Below are 19,728 nucleotides of genomic sequence, written 5' to 3' on the forward strand. Positions count from 1 at the left end.
AATGAAAAAGTAATTAATTTATTTTTTAATTTTCGTAAAATACTTATAACAAAATTTGCCCTTTTAACCATTTTAAGTGTTCAATACAGTGGTATTGATTATATTCACAATATTGTGGAGCCACATATCACCACTATCTCTTAAAAAACTTTTCATCGCCTGAAACAGAAACTCTGTAGCCTTTGAGCACTAAATCCCCTTCCTTTACTTCCCCATCCACTAGTAATCTGTAATCTACTTTCTATCATGATTTGCCTATTCTAGATATTTCATGTAAGTGAAATCATTCAGCATTTGTTTTAGTATGTCTGGCCTATTTCACTTTGCATGATATTTACAAGGTTCATCCATATTGTAACATGTATAAAATTTTTATTCCTTTTTTTTTAACCATTGATTTTTTTGTGAGGGTACCAGGGATTGAACTCAGGGTCACTCAACCACTGAGCCGTGTTTCCAGCCCTATTTTGTATTTTATTAGAGACAGAGTCTCACTGAGTTGCTTAGCACCTGGCTTTTCCTGAGCCTGGCTTTGAACCTACAATCCTCATGCCTCAGCCTCCTGATCTACTGGGATTACAATCCTGCACCACCACACCTGAATATCTGGCTTATTTTACTGAGCATGATGTTTTCAAAGTTCATTCATGTTGTAACATGCATCAGAATCTCATCGATTTTATGGGATAAATACTAGTTCATTATATGAACATACCATGTTTTATTTATCCATTCAGCTGTTGATGGGTACTTGGGTTGTTTCTACCTTTTTTGCTATAGTGAATAATGCTTATATAAATATTGGTGTGTAAATATCTGCTTGAATCCCTGCTTACAGGTGTTTGAGTATATATCATAAATGATATTGCTGGTCTTAAGTGAATATTTTACAGTATAGTTTAATAATTATTTTAATTATGTATTCTTTGAGTTATTTTTCTTGTGTTTACAGTTTATAAGATATACCTTAATTTGTAAACTCTTAAGATTTATAGTAATTTTATTTCAGTCAGATGTAGAAAATTACTCTTATATAGTTCTACTTTTCTTTTTTCTTTATTTTTATTTTTTATTTATTTTAGTGGTGCTTCGGATTGAACCCAGGGCCTTCTGATTGCAAGGCAAGCACTCTACCAACTGAGTTACATCCCCAACCCTCTTTTTTATTATTATTATACTTATGTCTACATATAGTTAAAAACTCAACAGTACATGGTTATAAATCATTACATAATCTTATGTATTTTAAAGAAGATTAGAGATAAAGGAGAGTACAAATATATTTGTGGTTTTTAATTTCAACCTTTCTATCACTTTTGGTTTACTACTTCCTGTGATTTGAGTTATCATCTAGTGTCATTATATTACTGTAATTATAATTTTTTCATAACTTCCCCTTTGTGCTATTTTATTAAATACATTACATATGTTAGATCCAACAACATAATTTTACATATTTGTATGCATTTGCTTTTTATATAAGTGATGAAGAGTAAATAGAAAAAATACATAGTCCACCTTTCTTCTGTAATTATCTGACCATCACTCTGGTTATTCCATAGGGATTTATATTATTGTCTGGTATCATTTGCTTTCCTCCTGAAGAGCCTTCTTTTGTATTTATTGTAAAGCAGATTAGCTAGCAAGAAATTCTCTCTTTAGAAAAAAAAAATCAGGGAATCTATTTATTTAGTCTCTAGGTTGAAAGATAGTTTTTCTAGATATAGGATTCATATTTGGCAGTTTTTTTTTTCTTTAAACACTATGAATACATTAACCAATCAGTCTTCTGGACTTTGTGAACTCTGATGAGGTGTCAGGTGTTAATTTTATTGTCATTTCCCTTTTCTTGATGAGTCATTTCTCTTATTTCGTTCAAGATTTTTCTTTTTATCATTGCCTTTTAGTCATTTGCCCATCATGAATTCGGGAGTGGATTTTTAAAAATGTTTCTATTAGTGCATATAGTTATAATTGGGTGTGGTGTTGTGGGGGTAGGGGTGGGGGGCGGGGGTTGGGATGGATATACAGGAAATCAAATCCAGGGTCTCATACATGCTAAGTGTATACTCTGAGTGACCTAAACCCCAGCCCTATGTGGATTTTTTGTATGTTTATCCTATTGAAGGGCATTAAGCTTCTCGGATATGTAGCATATTATTTTTCATCAAATTTGGGAAGTGTTTTATCATTTTTTTTGTAGCAGGGATTAAAACCTGGGGTGCTTTACCACTGAGCTATATCCTCAGCCCTTTTCTTTTCTTATTTTAAATTTTTAGGCAAGGTCTCATTAAGTTGCTTAGGGACTTGCTAAATTGCTGAGGTTGACCTTGAACTTGTGGTCCTCTTGCCTAAGCTTCCTGAGTTGCTGGAATTATAGGTGTACACCATCACACCCAGTTTATCATTACTTCTTTGAATATTTTTTGTCCCTTTCTTCTTTCTGGTACTACTGTTTCACATATGTTGGTGTGCTTTGTGGTGTCCCACATTTCTCTGAGTCTCTGTTGGTTTTTTGTATTTTTCCCTGTTTTTATAATCTCTGTTGATGTATCTTCAATTTTGTTTATTCTTTGCTTTGCACCTCTGTGGAATTTTTCATTGTTATTCTACTTCTAAATCCAGAATTTTCATTTTTTTTAATAATTTATAATTTTAATTTGATTTTCTACACGATGAATCATTGCCATCACATGTTCTTCTAATTCTTTAAACTTTGTTACCCTTAGTTCTTTGAATGAATTTATGATAGTGGCTTCAAAGCCTTTATTAAGTGCAACATTTGGGCATTCTCAGAGGAAGTTTTTATTGCTTGCTCTTTTTCTTCTATATGGGTCACAGTTTTCTGTCTTACTTTCTAGACATTTTGAACAATATATTAGAGAAAGTCTAAGTGTCATTTCTCCCCCTTTGGAGCTTATTGTTATTTATATTGCTGTCATTTGTCTGAACTGATTGAGTGAAATTTCATTTCCTCAGCATGTGGCCTCTGATTCCCAGTTCAGTACCCCTCCCTGTTTTTTCTCTTATCATGGCCTCCGAGATGTCACCCCTGCATCCATATAATCCACTTATTGGTCAAAGGTTGTGCTTAAGTCCACTTGGTTAGATTTTCAACCTTTCCTCTTGAATGTGTGTTTGTTTAGAGGCTGTTTTCACAGTTCAGGGAGTTTACTGTTTTGCCTGGCATTCAGGCTAGGACTGCTAATGAAACCGGAGTTTTGAGATGAGACTAGATTCCCTGCTACGCCAATTTCCTTCTGGGTTCTTGTCTTGCAAATTTGAAGAATAAAATTCAGGGACAATCACGGAAGGAAAGTGTAAACGTGGTAGGACTTATTTAAGAAAGAATAGAGAACTCCTGCCATGCAGAAGAACCCAACTTGCTGTGCTAAGTTAGGACCTTGCATATGGCTCTGGATAGAGCAAGGGACAAAATCTGCTAAACAGGCATTGCAAGGTTATCCCCTTCCTATAATTTCCATCTGGGTTCACCCCCACCTCTGTTTTCCCAACTCTGAGACAAAGGAGTTGACTGGAGGTGTTACCACAGGTGAGCCTCAAGGCCTTTTACATTTGAAATAGACCTTGTTGATGCTCTTTAGCATCTCTACGGGTTAGCCTCCAGGTGTTGTTCTGCATTTGAACCAGATCTCAATTGGGGCCCATCATTTCTGATTGCTGATCATTCACTACTCTTATTCAGTAATTCCTGGATTCTCTCTCTGTTTGTGACTGAAAAAGCACTGTCTTGGGCATACACAGTTTCAGACCTCCAGGTATGAGCTTGATTTGATTTTTAAATTTAGCTTCCTTACAGTCAGCCTTCACCTTAGCATAATTTTCAGTTGGTGTTTGGTCAGAGGTTGTGCTTAAGCCCCTTGATCCACTCAGGCTCAAGCTGTTTGCTGATGGATTTGTTTCTGCTTTGAGTAGTGCTTTCTAGTTGGCCTCACTACTGCTTCTGATTGTGCCTGAGTGGGTGTAGCCTAGTGCAGGTACACAGCCTTTGGGGCCCTCGGGAATAAGTGTGACCCCAGAGGTGTTGTTCATTTTTTCTTTCCTTGGTTTTCTCTGTTAACCTTCTGGCTTGTCTGCTGTTTTAACTTGTTGCAATGATTATCATGGAGCTACTAGCCATTCCCCTTTTAACTGCTCACCACCCAGATCTCCATTGTTTCAACAATATTTTTGAGCCTGCCTCCCCTCACCCACCAGGCAGAACCTCTGTGCCAAATGACTAGAGCTGGGAGCTGGGAGCATGACATGCTTGCCTGAGAATTATACCCATGCTTTATGAGTGGGTGCTGGAAGTATGTTAGCCTCTGGTCTTTTTAGTTGTGCCCTCCTGGCATGGAAGCTCTGCCTGATGAATCGACTGGGGTAAAGGTGATCAGGGTTTCAGTATTCTTCACCTGCAATTCCCATGGTAGAGTACTTAGCCTAATAGTGAGTGCTGAGTGGACAGAAGAAGCCAAGTGTTTGTAATTGTGCTTGCCCTGAATAGTAGTTCCATAGCATAGGCCTGAGAATGGTAAGAAGGACTGGGAGCCAGCCCCTCCTCAGGTGAAACTAAAGCTTAGGATTTCAGGAGCAGGAGGGAGAGAGAATTTCCATCTTTTTGACTATACTCACCACATGGAGCCAATATGGACAGAAGTAGCTCAAATGATACAGATTCTCACTGTTAATAATGAGACTTAGTCTATTTTCATGAATAAATGTTTCTCCATTTTCTATATGCCCTCATGACATGCTACCAATTTTATGTGGTTGTTTGTCTTAATGAATTTTCCAAATGAATGGTTCTTCACTGAGGTGGAGGAGGGTCTGAAGAACTCCTTAAACCACTATTGCCAAAGTTTCCTTAATAATTGGTTATTTTAAAGACATGTAGTAGAAGGTTTAATGTTACAAACAAACTTCCATTAAATAGACTTACAGTGACTAGGCTAACATTATGTCATTGTTAACAAGCTAAAACCTTGTTTTCTAAGTTCTGGGTTCTTTTTTTTTTTTTAAAGAACATTTTGTATTTCAAAGTATTGTCTTCAACTTAGTTTAATTCACACAGATTTATTGAAATACTCCCTTGGGATACCAATGGTGAATGATCTTTATTTCACTTTCTCAGTTTTTGATTTTGAAATCTTGAGCCTCATATTAATGTATTGTGTGTGGTTATCAGAATGTCCAATAGAGAATGTGTCTTGGTAATTAAAGCAGAGAACTGAAAGTCAAATTTCTCTGCTCCCCCTCTTTTCAGCCCTTATTTTACATACGAATCTAGAATATATTGGAAATCACTCTAGTTTTGTTGATTCACTCAGCAGCAAAATAGAACCTATAGTGCTTCAAAAGGGCATTATAAGGCATAATGAATATTGCTTAACATTTTTTCTGTGATAAGAGCTGTATTTATTTTTAAAATACATTTATATTTCTTAGACTTTAAAATGTGCCCATCAACTAAATGCTTGCATACATGTGTAAATTATTTTAGTGCAGTATATATATTTATAGGCAAATTAAAAAGAGCATTAATATAATTACAGTGTTGATGTGTTGGTTATCTCTTGAGGAAATTGTGTTTTTTCTGTAGTTAGGAATGTAAGCACCTGGCACACAAATGATGACGGCAGGGAGCAGATCTCGGATCAGCAAGCTCTTCTTTATTCAGCGGCAGGGTCAATCGGACAAACACCTGATGTGGCTTATTTTCAGGGACAAAAATGGCTGCAGGCCACAAGGTTCTGGGCTTTATATACAGGCTTAGCAGAGCCAAGTCGTGGGAGGAGTTAGTTACTTTTGGTGGGCAAGCAGCAGGGCCAGGCCATGGGAGGAGTTTTGGTGGCAGGATCATTTAGGGCAGGGCTGAAAGACAGGTGGGTAACCACAAGGAAGTATTGCTGTATAAAATTGATTTTTATGTTGGCTAACCATCTCTTGTAGTACAAAATAGAAAAGTTAGAATAAAGTATGATTATGTCTTCTTAGTAATATATAATTTTAAAATGATATGTACATTGATATATATATATATATTTTATGTATGTGCACATTTATTTTTCTTTTTTAATGATAGCCAAAGCTATGATATTGGGAAGATGGATACGAATTCTGTTGGACCTGAAATGCTGGTAAGGATCATATTAAATACTGGAGAAGTCAGGGGCTGCAGTTGTGGCTCAATGGTAGAGTGCTTGCCTAGCATGTGTGAGGCACTCGGATCACTAAATAAAGTTTATACTCTGCACCACATAAAAATAAATATTGGAGAAATCAGTTGAAGAAATAAAGTTTATATTAGTGATACAAAGTTATAGTACTTTACCCCCCATTTGTGAGTAGATTATATGTGGGACACCTCATTTAACATCTTACTGCATTAACTTCCATAAGATGTAAATGGTAATATAATAAATATAACCCATAGCCTCACAGTCAACCCATGAGTTAATATATGTAAATCATTTTAAACAGTGTTTGACTGTTTAATACAGCAAAATATTATTCAGTCTTAGAAAAGAAATTCTTATATATTTTACAATGTGGACGAAACATGGACATTATGTTAAGTGAAATAAGCCATTTACAAAATGACAAATACTATATGGTTCTACTTATATGAGGTACCTACGGTAGTCATGAAATTTAGAGACAGTAAAATGGTAGTGGCAGGGGCTGGGAAGAGTGGGGTAATAGGAAGCTATTGTTTAATGGATACAGAGTTTTAACTTTGCAAGATGAAAAGAGTTCTGGAGATGGATGGTGGATGGGTAGTAGTTGCACAACAGTGTGAATATATGTAATACTACTGAAGTTTACGTTTAAAAATGGCTAAGATGTATTTTACCACAATTAAAAACTATACTATTATAATTATATATAGTGGTGTTATCACTTAATGGAATATAGCAATGAGAATCAATGTACTGCAGTAATTGCAACAATAGGCATGTTTTCACCTATGATGATGAATAAAGAGCAAAATAAAAGCTAGGCATGGTGGCATGTGCTTGTAGTTACAGTTTCTTGGGAGGCTGAGACAGGAAGATCACTTGAGCCCTGATCTCTTTGGAGTTTGATACCAGCCTGGTCAATAGCAAGACACTGTCTCCAAAAAATGTGCAAGATACAAAAATTAGTACATACTATATGATTCCAAAAATATAAATGTGAAAATCAGGCAAAACTAATACATGATGTTGAAAACCAAGGGATCAGTTATCCTTATTTGGAACAGTATCTGAAAATAAGCATGAGGTGAGGTTGTTGCTGTTAATGCTGTTTCTTTTCTTGTTTCCTCCCTCCCTCCTTTCCTTCCTTCCCCTCTTCCTTCCTTCCTTTCGTTTTTGGTGTTGGGAATTGAACCCAGAACCTTGTACATGCCAAGTAGGCAGCTCCACTGCCCCCTAAGCAATGATGTTTCTTGATTCCTTTGTTGTTAAACATGTGTTCACTTGTGAAAATTCAAGAAATGTACTCTTGACATTTTTGAACTTTTTTCATGTATATGCTTCAAATGAAATTATAAAAATAGATTTAAAAAACACTAGTACAAGTGAAACAATTTGAGTAAATAAGTGATAAAACTTTGTGATAATGACCTGAAGTATGTAGAAGGGGTACATCAAAGTTAACTACTGTATTTGAAGAAGGCTTTTAGTAGAAAATAGGTCTTTTAGTTGGGGGTCCATATACTTAAAAGAGAGGAAGAAGAGGATTCCAGGAGGCAAGGGATCTAGATGAGAGAATGTCTGAGGAGGAAATGAAGATGAAAGATAGCATAGAAAACTGATTGAAATGGAGTATTCATATTGTGAAGTTTGGTGAGGTAACATTATGAAGTAGTTTTTCTTTTATCCCAACAATACTTTATTGAGGTCTAATTTATATAAACTGTACAAATCTTAAATATACAACTTAATGAATTATAATATATAGTCTTATAATCATCATAGAGATAAAGACACAGAAACTTCTATCAGCCCCCCAAAGTTTCCTTCCTATCATAGTCAATATCTATTTCTACTTTCAAGGAAAAAATTAACACTATCCTTTCAGTGTAATTCTTTCAGTGTTTTGAGTTGTTCTCAAACTTTGTATAAATGGAATCATTCAGTATATTCTGTTTTGTATCCACTTTCATTTGCTTTACCTAAATTTTGAGATTCATCCATTTTTGTCTTTCTGATGATTTGACCCTTTCACTGTTATGAAATGGCTTCAGCTACAATAGTCCTCAGAAATGCCATATTTATTCCATAAAAGTTCTTTGGGGAGCTTATAAGTTCTTAGAGAGTCATTTCACAATAATAATGACATTAAGTACTTTATATATATCTTATTAGATCTATCATAGTTTTTGAATTAAGAAAATGAGAAATATGACAACCTAAATGGTATTTCTTTATATTTGCATACACTAATATATTTAATATTTTAAAAAATCAATAAATCACCTTTCTTTGGTCCTGCTATCCTCATTATACTTAGAGACAAACACTTCATTGAAGTAAGGCTGCTTCTTTCAAATTGTAAATTTATAATTACACATGTCCATGCTGACTAGAATTACATGGTTTATCAACACTGACCTGGCTTGAGAAACTGACTTGATTAGGAGATGCTTTATGCAATTTAAAATGTAGCTGAGTTGGAAGAAATTCTCTCCATAGGAAGTTCTATCTGTTCATACCAAAATGGTGTTAGGTGTGCCCCTGATCCAATAAATTGATTTTAACTAGGTTATAGAGCATTTGAGGAACATATTATAACTTTCTCTTTCGATGTAGGCCTAATAACAGTGCTACCTATACAGTAGGTTTTAAGCTGATTAACTAAAATTTGCCATGCCTTACTTCCCTTTTTTTTAAAAAAAACCTGGGGATGATATTTTCAAGAAAATAATTGCATCAATATAATTATTATATTTCAATAAGCCAGGAATATAGCCATTACTATAAGATTCATAGACAATATTTGATATGGGGTAGCATAATGATAACATGTATCTCAAGACTATGAGGTTGCTTAAGGAAATGATATTTAATACATGTGACACATTTGAATAGATGCCTATCACTACGTAAGTGCTAGTTAGATGCTGTGTTGCAGTTTAACCTTCAGCTAAATGTTTTATCCCATTTTTAATTACAGGCTAAAGTTCTACGGTTACTAGCCACTGCTTATTTGGATTGGAATGACAGAGAATATTATGATAAGGCCCTCAGCGCTATAATCCTAGCAAACAAGGTATAAGAGGTTTTTACTTTTGAATATTAATACGTTTTTAAAGTTTTGATTCACATTTTCAAATTCAGTTTAGACATTTGTTTCAGTATTCCTCTTTTTAAACAACAGATTATTCAAATCTCTTCTATAGAACAGAAGGGTGAAAAAAAATACATTGCTATGATATGAACATTTGTGTTCTCCCCGAACACTTACGTTGAAATCCTAACCCTTAAGGTTATAGTTTTAGTTTGGGACTTTGGGAAATGATTAGGTCATGAAAATGAACCTCTCTTGAAGAATGGAATTATCACCCTAAAAAAGAGGCCCAAGGGTGCTTGGTTGCATGTTCTACTATATGGGGATACATGGTGTGAGAATGAGCAGTCGCTGAGGAAGCAGTCTCTTACCAGAAGCTGAATTGGCTAGCACTTTAAATTTGGAGTTTCCAGAACTGTGAGAAATAAATTTATGTTTTTATATGTCACACGGTTTATGGTATCTTGTTACAGCAGCCCCAAAAGAATAAAACTAATATGTCAGATCTTGGGCTATAGCTCAGTGGCAGAGCACTTGCCTAGCATGTGTGAGGCACTGGGTTCGATCCTCAGCACCACATATAAATAAATAAATAAAATAAAGGTATTCTGTCCACATTACAACTACAAATTTTTTTTTTTAAAAACCCCAAAACACAGATATGTCTTTCTGTCTCTGTCTCTCTCTCTCTCTCTCTCTGTCTCTTGGTTTAGGATTGAACCAGGGGTGCTTTACCACTTAGCTATTTCCCCTTCTCTTTTTATTTTTATTTTTTACTTTGAGATGGACTTGCCAAGTTGTTTAGGACCTTGGAAAGTTGCTGAGACTGGCCTTGACTTGTGATTCTCCTGTCTAGGACACTGGGATTACAGGTGTGCACAACCATGCCCAACGAAAACAAATATATCTTGATTGCCAGATACTTTTGAGAAAATTTTCCTTTGTGTGAAGATGGAAAGACTCTCTTCACTTGGAGTTTTTAGGATGAAGAAGTAAATGATGATAAAATAGGCAGACAATTGGATTTAATGTAAAAAACAACTTCTGTGATTCAGTTTCAGCTCATGCATACATATAAACAGATATACAGTCCTTGACAAGAAGATTGATAGGCTCATGACCCTTCAATTAAGATCAATAGGTTTTATTTAATAAGGTAATTAAGTGTGCCAATTTATTTTAGAAATATTTTTAAAACAAGAATGAAGGCATGGATAATTAGTTCAACTAAGCAGAATATTGAATTCCCCAAATAGCATTTACTTGAACTATATTTTCCTGAAATTTATGTCATGTGGATAGATTATTTAATGATGAAAAGCCTTCATTAATATTAAAATATTTTAATATTTAAAAGTATAAACATTAAGGAACATTTTCAAGACTTACATCCTTTTACTTATTTATTTTATTTGCTAAGATGCAAGTCCTAATAAAAAACAGGGACAAGATGACTTAAAAAGTTGCATACTAACTATATGTCTTTTTGCCAGCATCTTTATTTTGTTTACTAAATGCAGAAGTTGCAGTTTTATAGCAGTGATCATTCACTTGCATAGCTCATGACACATCACATGACATAATAGCCTACTTATTGAACCTGACATAGCTAAAGTACATTACGATTTCAATTGCAATATACACTTTAAACAGTTTTATTTGGAAATAATTTCAAATTCATAAAAAATTTGAAAGAATAAAAATAGTTCAAATAACATCTGTGTGTATATGTGTGCATGTGTGTGTATTTGCCCAGGTTCACCTGTTATAAATATTTTGCATGCTTGTGAGGTACTTGTCCTCCCTTTCCTTCTCTCCTTCTTTCCCTCTCCTCTCCCCAACTTCTTACTCTTTATTTCCTCAGTGATGAAGTTTTCATTTTTCCTCTGGTGAAGTAATAGTCTAGCCAGGTATGGTGATGCATGCCTGTAATCCCAGCAACCCAGAAGTCTGAGGCACAAGGATTGCAAGTTCAAGGCCAGCCTCAGCAACTTAGTGAGATCCTGTCTCAAAAAAATAAAAAGGAACCAGGGATGTATCTCAGTGCTAAAACACCCCTGGATTCAATCCCCAGTACCAAAAAAGGAAACAAACAAACAAACACACAAACAAACAAAAAACGAAGATCAGGATCAGGTATTGCAGGTATTGCATTTACCTGTCATGTCTCTTTAGGCTCCTGTAATATGGAACTTTCCACAGCCTTTCTTTGAGTGTTGTGCATTGACCATTTAGAAAAATACAGTAAACCAAAAGTTGTTTGTTTGTGGTTTATCTGATGTTTCCTCATGATTAAATTCAAATTATGCATTCCTGCCTGCAATACTACATAAGTGATGCTGTGTCCCATCTCAGAGCTTCACATCTCTAGCCTCCTGATGTCCATCTGCTTCTCATTGGTGATGTTGATATTGATCAACACCTAGCCAAAGGTGTCGTCCGGGTTCCTCACTGCATACTTACTATTTTTCCCTTGCAAATAATGAACAGTTAATTAGGGAAATAAACAGATCATGCATAAATCTTACTTTTTATTAAAATTTCCCCGTAGAGTTAGCATTCTTATTTGAACCAGACTTTATTATGATTGTTGCCAAATGATTATTTTCTAACTTCAGCACTTCCTCCACATTGCACTCGGAATTCTATAAGCATGACCTCTTCCTTCTCCTATTTACTTCATATTATTTACTTATTCATATATCATCAGTTTGGATTTTTGTCTTTTTCACTGATATATAGTTCACTGATGATATTCTTAATCATCTTTTTATGGTTTTATTAAGATAATTGACATACAATAAACTGTACATATTTATGGAATAAAATTTGATGAGTTTTGGCATTTGTACATACTTGTGAAGCAATCATCACAATCAAGATGATGAACGTAGTCATTCTTCAATATCCCTGGGGGATTAGTCCCAGAACTCCATACAAATTCTAAAATCTGTATATGCCCAAGTCCATTGTAAAAAATAGCATAGTATTTGCATGAAATCTATGTATATCCTCCACATACTTCAGATCATCTTTAGATTACTTAAAATACTGAATAAAATGTAAATGCTATATAAATAGGTGTTATATTGTATAATTTAGGGAATAATGATGATAAAAATGTCTTTACATATTCAGGAAAGATGCAGTTTTTTTTTTCAAATATTTTTATCCATGGTTGGTTGATTCTGCAGATTTGGAACCTGTAGATATGGAAGTATGGCTGTACATATACCATTCCCACAATTTTCTCGTGCCCTTTTGTTACCTTTCTCTCACATCCATCCCCAAATGATATGCTTTCATCCTTCCCTAACCACTGATATGCTTTCATTTTGTAGAGTCATATGCAAATGGAATCACATTTTTTATATGGTTTCTTTCACTCAGCAAAATTATTCTGAGATTCATTCATATTATTGTGTTTATTCAAAGTTTTTTCCTTATTGATGAATAAAATCCAAGCTTATGTTTCTACATAGGCTTTATTTTTTATTAATATAGCTACTTCAACTTCCTCTTGATTTGTGATAATATGGTACATCTTATTCCATCATTTACCTATTTATGACTTTTTGTTTATTTAATTGCTTGCTTTCTTTTCTTTTTTACTATGCTCAGGATGAGTACAGGGTCTAGACCATGCTAGGAAAACACTCTTAACACTGAGCTTCATCCCCAGACCTTTTTATTTTCATTTAAATTGCATTTCTTTGGAGCTACAAGTAGTTGCAACCTGCTTCTTTACCCAACCTGACAATATCTACTTTTTAACTATGATGTTCAGAATATATGGATTTAATGTGATTACGGATATTTTAAAGTTTCAATCTATGATTTCATTTTCTTTATTTTCTTCTTTTCCCATCTTTTTTTTTTTTTAATTCTCCCTTCCCTTCTTCTTTTGTTTTTACCTTTTTGGGATTATTTGAGGATCTATTGTATTTCTTTCATTGGTTTATTAATTATATTAGTTGCTATTTTAGTTGTTTCTTTAGGGTTTATATGCATTTTACCTTGGTCTACCTTTATACATCATGATATTCATTATTTACCTATTTATTTTCAATTGACAGATAAAAGTTGTATGTATTTACTATGTGTGGCATATTGTTTTAGATCTATGCATTGTGGAATGAGTAAATCTAGCTAATTAACACATATTATCTTACATAGTTATAACTTTCATGGTGTAAACACTTTATATCCACTCAACATTTTTCAAGAATACAACATATTTTTAATTATAGCCACCATGTTGTATGATAGACTTCTTGAATTTATTTGTCCTATCTAAAGTACACTTACAGTTTTTCCAACATAACCTTTATGCTATTATTGTCATGTATTTTACATTTTATTTTATAAAACTATAATACTATCTTATTTTGTTCTTTTTAACAAGATATAAATAATAAGGGAAAAATCTTATTTATTTCCACAAATAGTTGCCATTTCAAGTGATTTTTTTTGGGGGGGTGCTGGGGATCAAACCCAGGGCCTTGTGCTTACAAGGCAAGCACTCTACCGACTGAGCTATCTCCCCAGCCCCTCAAGTGATTTTTATTCCTTTTTATACATATAAATTCTATCTCATGTTATTTTTCATTTACTTGAACAACATTGTATTAGTCAGGGTTCTTCAGAGAATCAGAAGCAATGGTATATATGTGTGTGTGTGTGTGTGTGTGTGTGTGTGTGTGTGTGTGTGTGTGTCTGTGTGTGTAGACAGTGGGGGGAGATGGAAGGGGGAGAAAGAGAGAAAAGGGGAAAATTTGTTATATGGAAATGGCTGGTGTGACTTTGGAGGCAAGTCTACAGGTTAGTCAGCAAGGTGGAAACCTAGGAGAGTGGCTGGTGTGGTTCCACTCCGAAGGCTATCAAGTTCAAGACCTGGGAAAAGCCAAGGTTTCAGTTAAACTCTGAAGGTAGGAAAAAGCTGATATCTTAGTTTGAAGGTCATCCGTCAGGGAGAGTTCTCTCTTGTTTTGGGGAGGGTCAGCCCTTTTATTCTACTCAGCTCTCTAACTGATTAGCTAAGATCCATGTATATTATAAAGGGAATCCAGAAACGCCTAGAATAATTTTTGACCAAATATCTGGGTACTCAGTGGCCCAGTCAAGTTGACAATATTAACCATCACAGATACCTTATAATATTTCTTGTAATGCTGGTCTCCTGGTGATGAGCTTTTTCAACATTTGTATGTTTGAAAGGGTCCTTAAGTTGCATTCTTTTTAAAACTCCTTTAGGGAATGGGGGTATAGTTGAGCAGTAGAGTGCTTGCCTAGTATCCATGAAGCTCTGGGTACTATCTTCAACACCACAAAATTAATTAATTGATTGGTTAAAATAGTGCAAGCATTTTTACTTTGAAATAATTATAAATTCACAGGATATTACACAAATAGTACCAAGAAAAAAGGAAATAAAATGAAAGCAATGATGGTTAGGTTCTGAAAATATTTTTTTTTTTTTTTGTGGTACTGGGGATTGAACCCAGGGCCTTGTGCTTGTGAGCCGAGAACTCTACCAACTGAGCTATCTCCCCAGCTCCTGAAAATAAATTTAACAATCCAATAAAAATAATTTAAAAATAATTTAAATAATTTTAAAAGAGGTCCTATGTACCTTTCACCAAATTTCCTTTTAATGGTTGCTTGCTGTATAACTATATGAAAAACAGTAAGTTGACATTGGTACAATGTGTGTGTATAGTTCTATGTCATTTTATCCTGTGTGTAGATTCGTGTAATTATCACTGAAATCAAGATCCAAAACTATTACATCATTCCAAAGATCTCCCTCATCTCTCTTATGCTATTCTTTATATTTATACACATATTTGTTCCCTCCCACCACTGCCCCTCAGCCCTAGAAGCCACTGCTCTATTCTCCATATCTATAACTTTTTTATTTCAAGGATGTTATATAAAATGCTGGCCTTGGTGGCCCATCAATTTAGGATGCTAAGGCAAAATATTGCAAATTGGAGGGCAGACTGGGCAATTTAGTGAGAACCTCTCTCAAAATAAAAAATGAGAAATGGCTGGGGATGTAGCTCAGTGGTTTAGTGCCCCTGGGTTTAATTCCCAGTACTGAAAAAACAAACAAAAACCCTGCAATGTTGTATAAACAAAATCATATGCTATGTGACCTTTTGAAATTGGCTTTTTTTTACATTCAAGGTTTCAAGTACATACAAATACATTAATAGTTAATCCCTTTTTATTGCTTGAGTAACACTTATCTTAATAAGTGTTACTTATTGCAACACAGTTTAACTGTTTACCCACACCTATTAAAGAATATTGTGTTTCTGGGTTTTGGTTATTAGAAATATAGCTACTATGAACATTTTTTGTGGATTTTTGTATGGACATACATTTCTCTCTCTCTCTCTCTCTCTCTCTCTCTCTGTCTAATTCTCTCTCTCTCTTCCCCCCTTCCTCCCTCCCTCCCTTCCTCTCTCTCTCTCTCTCTCTGTTGGTACTAGTGATTGAACCTAGGAGTGATTGACCACTGAGTTACATCCCAAACCCTTTTTAATTTATTTATTTTTATTTTGAGATAGGGTCTCACTGGGTTATTTAGGACCTTGCTACATTGCTAAGAATGGTCTTGATCTTGCAATTCTCCTACCTCAGCCTTCTAAGTCACCAAGATTATAGGCATGCACCACCACACCTGACTTGGATATAAAGTTTCATTTCCCTGAGGTAAAATGCTCAGATATGCAGTTGTTGAACCATTTAGGTATTAAGAAATATAAAACTGTCTTCAGAGAAGTTGTGTCATTTTGCATTTGTACCAACATTTTTTGAGATTTCAGTTTCTCTGCATTCTTGCTAGGGCTAGAAAGTCAGTATTTTTAAAAAATTTGCTTTTTCTAATGTAGTAATATTTCTTTCTTTCTCTTTACTTTTTTTTTTGAGTTGGGGGTCTCACTGTTCTGGCTTCAAAGTTCTGGGCTCAAGCAATTCTCTTTCTTCTACCTCCTAAGTAACTGGGACTACAGGCACATGGCACTGTCCATGGACTTTGGTTTTAATTTGTACTTTCCTAAAAGCTAGTGATATTGAATACTTTTTCATGGACATCTTGCTTTTTGTATATCATCTTTAGTGAAATATTTGATCAACCCAAACTAAATCAGGAGGACATATACAATTTAAACAGATCAATTACAAGCAATGAAACAGAAGACACCATCAAAAGCCTACCAACCAAGAAAAGCCCAGGACCAGACACATTCTCGGCCAAGTTCTACAAGACCTTCAAAGAAGAACTTATACTCCTTAAAGTATTCCATGAAATTGAAAAGGAGGGAACCCTTCTAAACTCATTCTATGAAGCTAGTATCACCCTGATACCAAAAGTAGACAAAGGCACATCAAGGAAAGAAAACTTTAGACCAATATCCATGGTGAACATAGATGCAAAAATTCTTAACAAAATTCTGGAAAATTGCATACAAAAGCATATTAAAAAGATAGTATACCACGATCAATTGGGTTTCATCCCTGGGATGCAAGGTTAGTTCAACATCCAGAAATCAATAAACGTAATTCATGATATCAGTAGACTTAAAGTTAAGAATCACATGATTATTTCAATAGATGCACAAAAAGCATTTGATAAAATACAGCACTCCTTCATGCTAAAAACACTAGAAAAAATAGGGATAGTAGGAACATATCTCAACATTGAAAAGGCTATCTATGCTAAGCCCAAGGCCAACATCATTCTAAATGGTGAAAAAAATAAAAGCATTCCCCCTAAAAACTGGAACAAGACAGAGATGCCCTCTTACCACTTCTATTCAATGTCGTCCTTGAAACTCTAGCCGCAGCAATTAGACTAAAGAAAATAAAGGGATATTAATAGGGACTTCTTTCCCTATTAAACTATCACTATTTGCTGAGGACATGATTCTATATTTAGAGGATCCAAAAAATTACACCAGAAAACTTCTATAACTAATAAATGAATTCAGCAAAGTAGCAATATATAAAATTGACACTCATAAATCTAATGCATTTCTATTCATAAGTGATGAATCCTCTGAAAGAGAAAATAGAAAAACTACCCCATTCACAATAGCCTAAAAAAAAAAAAAACACTTGGGAATTCATTTACCAAAAGAGGTGAAAGACCTCTACAATGAGAACTACAGAACACTCAAAAAAGAAATTAAAGAAAATCTTAGAAGATGGAAAGATCTCCCATGTTCTTGGATAGGAAGAATTCATATTGTCAAAATGGCCTTACTACCAAAAGTGCTATACAGATTTGGTGTAATTCCAATTAAAATCTCAATGATGTGTCTCATAGAAATGGAGAAAACAATCATGAAATTCATTTGGAAGAATAAGAGACCCAGAATAACCAAAGCAATACTTACCAGGAAGAGTGAAGTAGGAGGTGCCACAATACCAAACCTTCAATTATACTACAGAGCAATAGTAACAAAAATGGCATGGTCTTGGCATCAAAATAGACAGATAGACCAATGGTACAGAATAGAAGACACGGAGACAAAACCACATAAATACAGTTTTCTCATACTAGACAAAGGTGCCATAAACATACACTGGAGAAAAGACAGCCTCTTCAACAAATGGTGCTGGGAAAACTGGAAATCCATATGTAGTAAAATGAAATTAAACCCCTACCTCTTACCTCACACAAAATTCAACTCAAAATGGGTCAAGGATCTAGGACTGAGACCCAGAGACCCTGCACCAACTAGAAGAAAAAGTAGGCACATATCTTCATCGTGTCGGCCTAGAACCAGACTCCCAAAGCGCAAGAAATAAAAGCAGGAATCAATAAATGGGATAGATTCAAACTAAAAAGTTTTTTCTCAGCAAAGAAAACTACCAACAATGTGAAGAGAGAGCGTACAGAGTGGGAGACAATCTTTACCACACGCACTTCAGATAGAGCACTAATCTCCAGAATTTATAAAGAACTCAAAATACTTTACACCAAGAATACAAATAACCCAATCAATAAATGGGCTAAGGAACTGAGAAGACAATTTATATACAAGTGATCAACAGATATATGAAGAAATGTTCAACATCTGTAGTAATTAGAGAAATGCAAATCAAAACTACCCTATGATTTCATCTCACCTCAATTAGAATGGCTATTATCAAGAATACAAGCAACAATAGGTGTTGGCGAGGATGTGGGGAAAAAGGTACACTCATACATTGCTGGTGGGGTTGCAAATTAGTGCAGCCACTCTGGAAAGCAGTGTGGAGATTCCTCACAAAACTTGGAATGGAACCACCTTTTGACTTGGCTATCCCACTCCTTGGCCTATACCCAAAGGACTTAAAATCAGCATACTACAGTGATGCAGCCACATCAATATTCATAGCAGTTCAATTCACAATGCTAGATTGTGGAATCAACCTAGATGCCCCTCAACTGATGAATGGATAAAGAAACTGTGGTACATATACACGATGCAGTATTATTCAGCCATAAAGAAGAATAAGATTATGGCCTTTGCAGGTAAATGGATGGAGTTGGAGTATATCCATGCTAAGTGAAATAAACCAATCCCAAAAAACCAAAGACTGGATGTTTTCTCTGATAAGTGGATGGTGAAACATAACAGAAGAGGGAGCAGGAAATGGGGAAACATTGGATTGTGTAGAGGGAAAGGAACAGAGAGGAGGGGGTGGGGAGGAGGAAAGATAGTGTAATGAGATAAACGTCATTACCCTATGTTCAGGTATGATTATACAAATGGTATAACTCTACATTGTGTACAACCAGAGAAATAAAAAAATTGTAACCCATTTGTGTACAATGAATCAAAATGCAAAAACTTCTATAATCCTTTTGATTTAATTTTTAAGAAGTAAAATTTCACCTCTGAATTGCTTATACATCTTTGTCAAAAATCAGTTGACCCAACCCTGCTTAGTTGGTCAACTCTGGGTTTTCTGTTCCATTGATCTACATGTCTTATCCCATTTCTAGTAACAAACTATCTTGATTACTGTAGTTATGTAATGAATTTTGAAATAGTATAGAGTAATTATGTCTACTTTATTCTTCATTATCAAAATTGTTTAACTTATATGATTCCTTTGCCTTACTATATAAATTTTTAGAAAATCTTGTCTCTGTCTAAGAAAACTCATGTGTTTTCATCAGATTTTTTTTAAACCTATGCATTATTTTCAGGAGAATTAATGTCTTTATTGTAGTGTATCTTCAGTACATAAATTTAATATCTCTTTTTATTTAAATCTTCTCTGATTGCTTTTTTGAGCATTTTGTAGTTTTAATCAGATAAGTCCTCTATGTTTTGTTTTCTTTGTACCTAAGTGTTTTTTAGTCATTGTAAATATTTAAATTTCAGTTTCCATGCATTCCTTGCTAGTATATAGATATATAATTGATATTTGAATATTTGTCTTCTGTCA

The 19,728-nt window shown here is 34.6% G+C and overlaps 1 protein-coding gene across 1 annotated transcript in view; it reads left to right on the forward strand.

Annotated features, from left to right (window-relative positions):
- TEX11 (testis expressed 11) overlaps window positions 1-19,728 on the forward strand; it is a 316,643-nt gene that overhangs the window by 129,289 nt on the left and 167,626 nt on the right. The window contains exons 10-11 of the mRNA XM_079124942.1: window positions 6,086-6,140; window positions 9,163-9,258. Of these exons, the coding sequence (XP_078981068.1) occupies window positions 6,086-6,140; window positions 9,163-9,258 (151 nt within the window). The remainder of the gene's footprint in view (window positions 1-6,085; window positions 6,141-9,162; window positions 9,259-19,728) is intronic.

The sequence above is a fragment of the Sciurus vulgaris genome (assembly GCF_902686455.1).
Source record: "Sciurus vulgaris genome assembly, chromosome: X".
Lineage (NCBI taxonomy): Eukaryota > Metazoa > Chordata > Mammalia > Rodentia > Sciuridae > Sciurus > Sciurus vulgaris.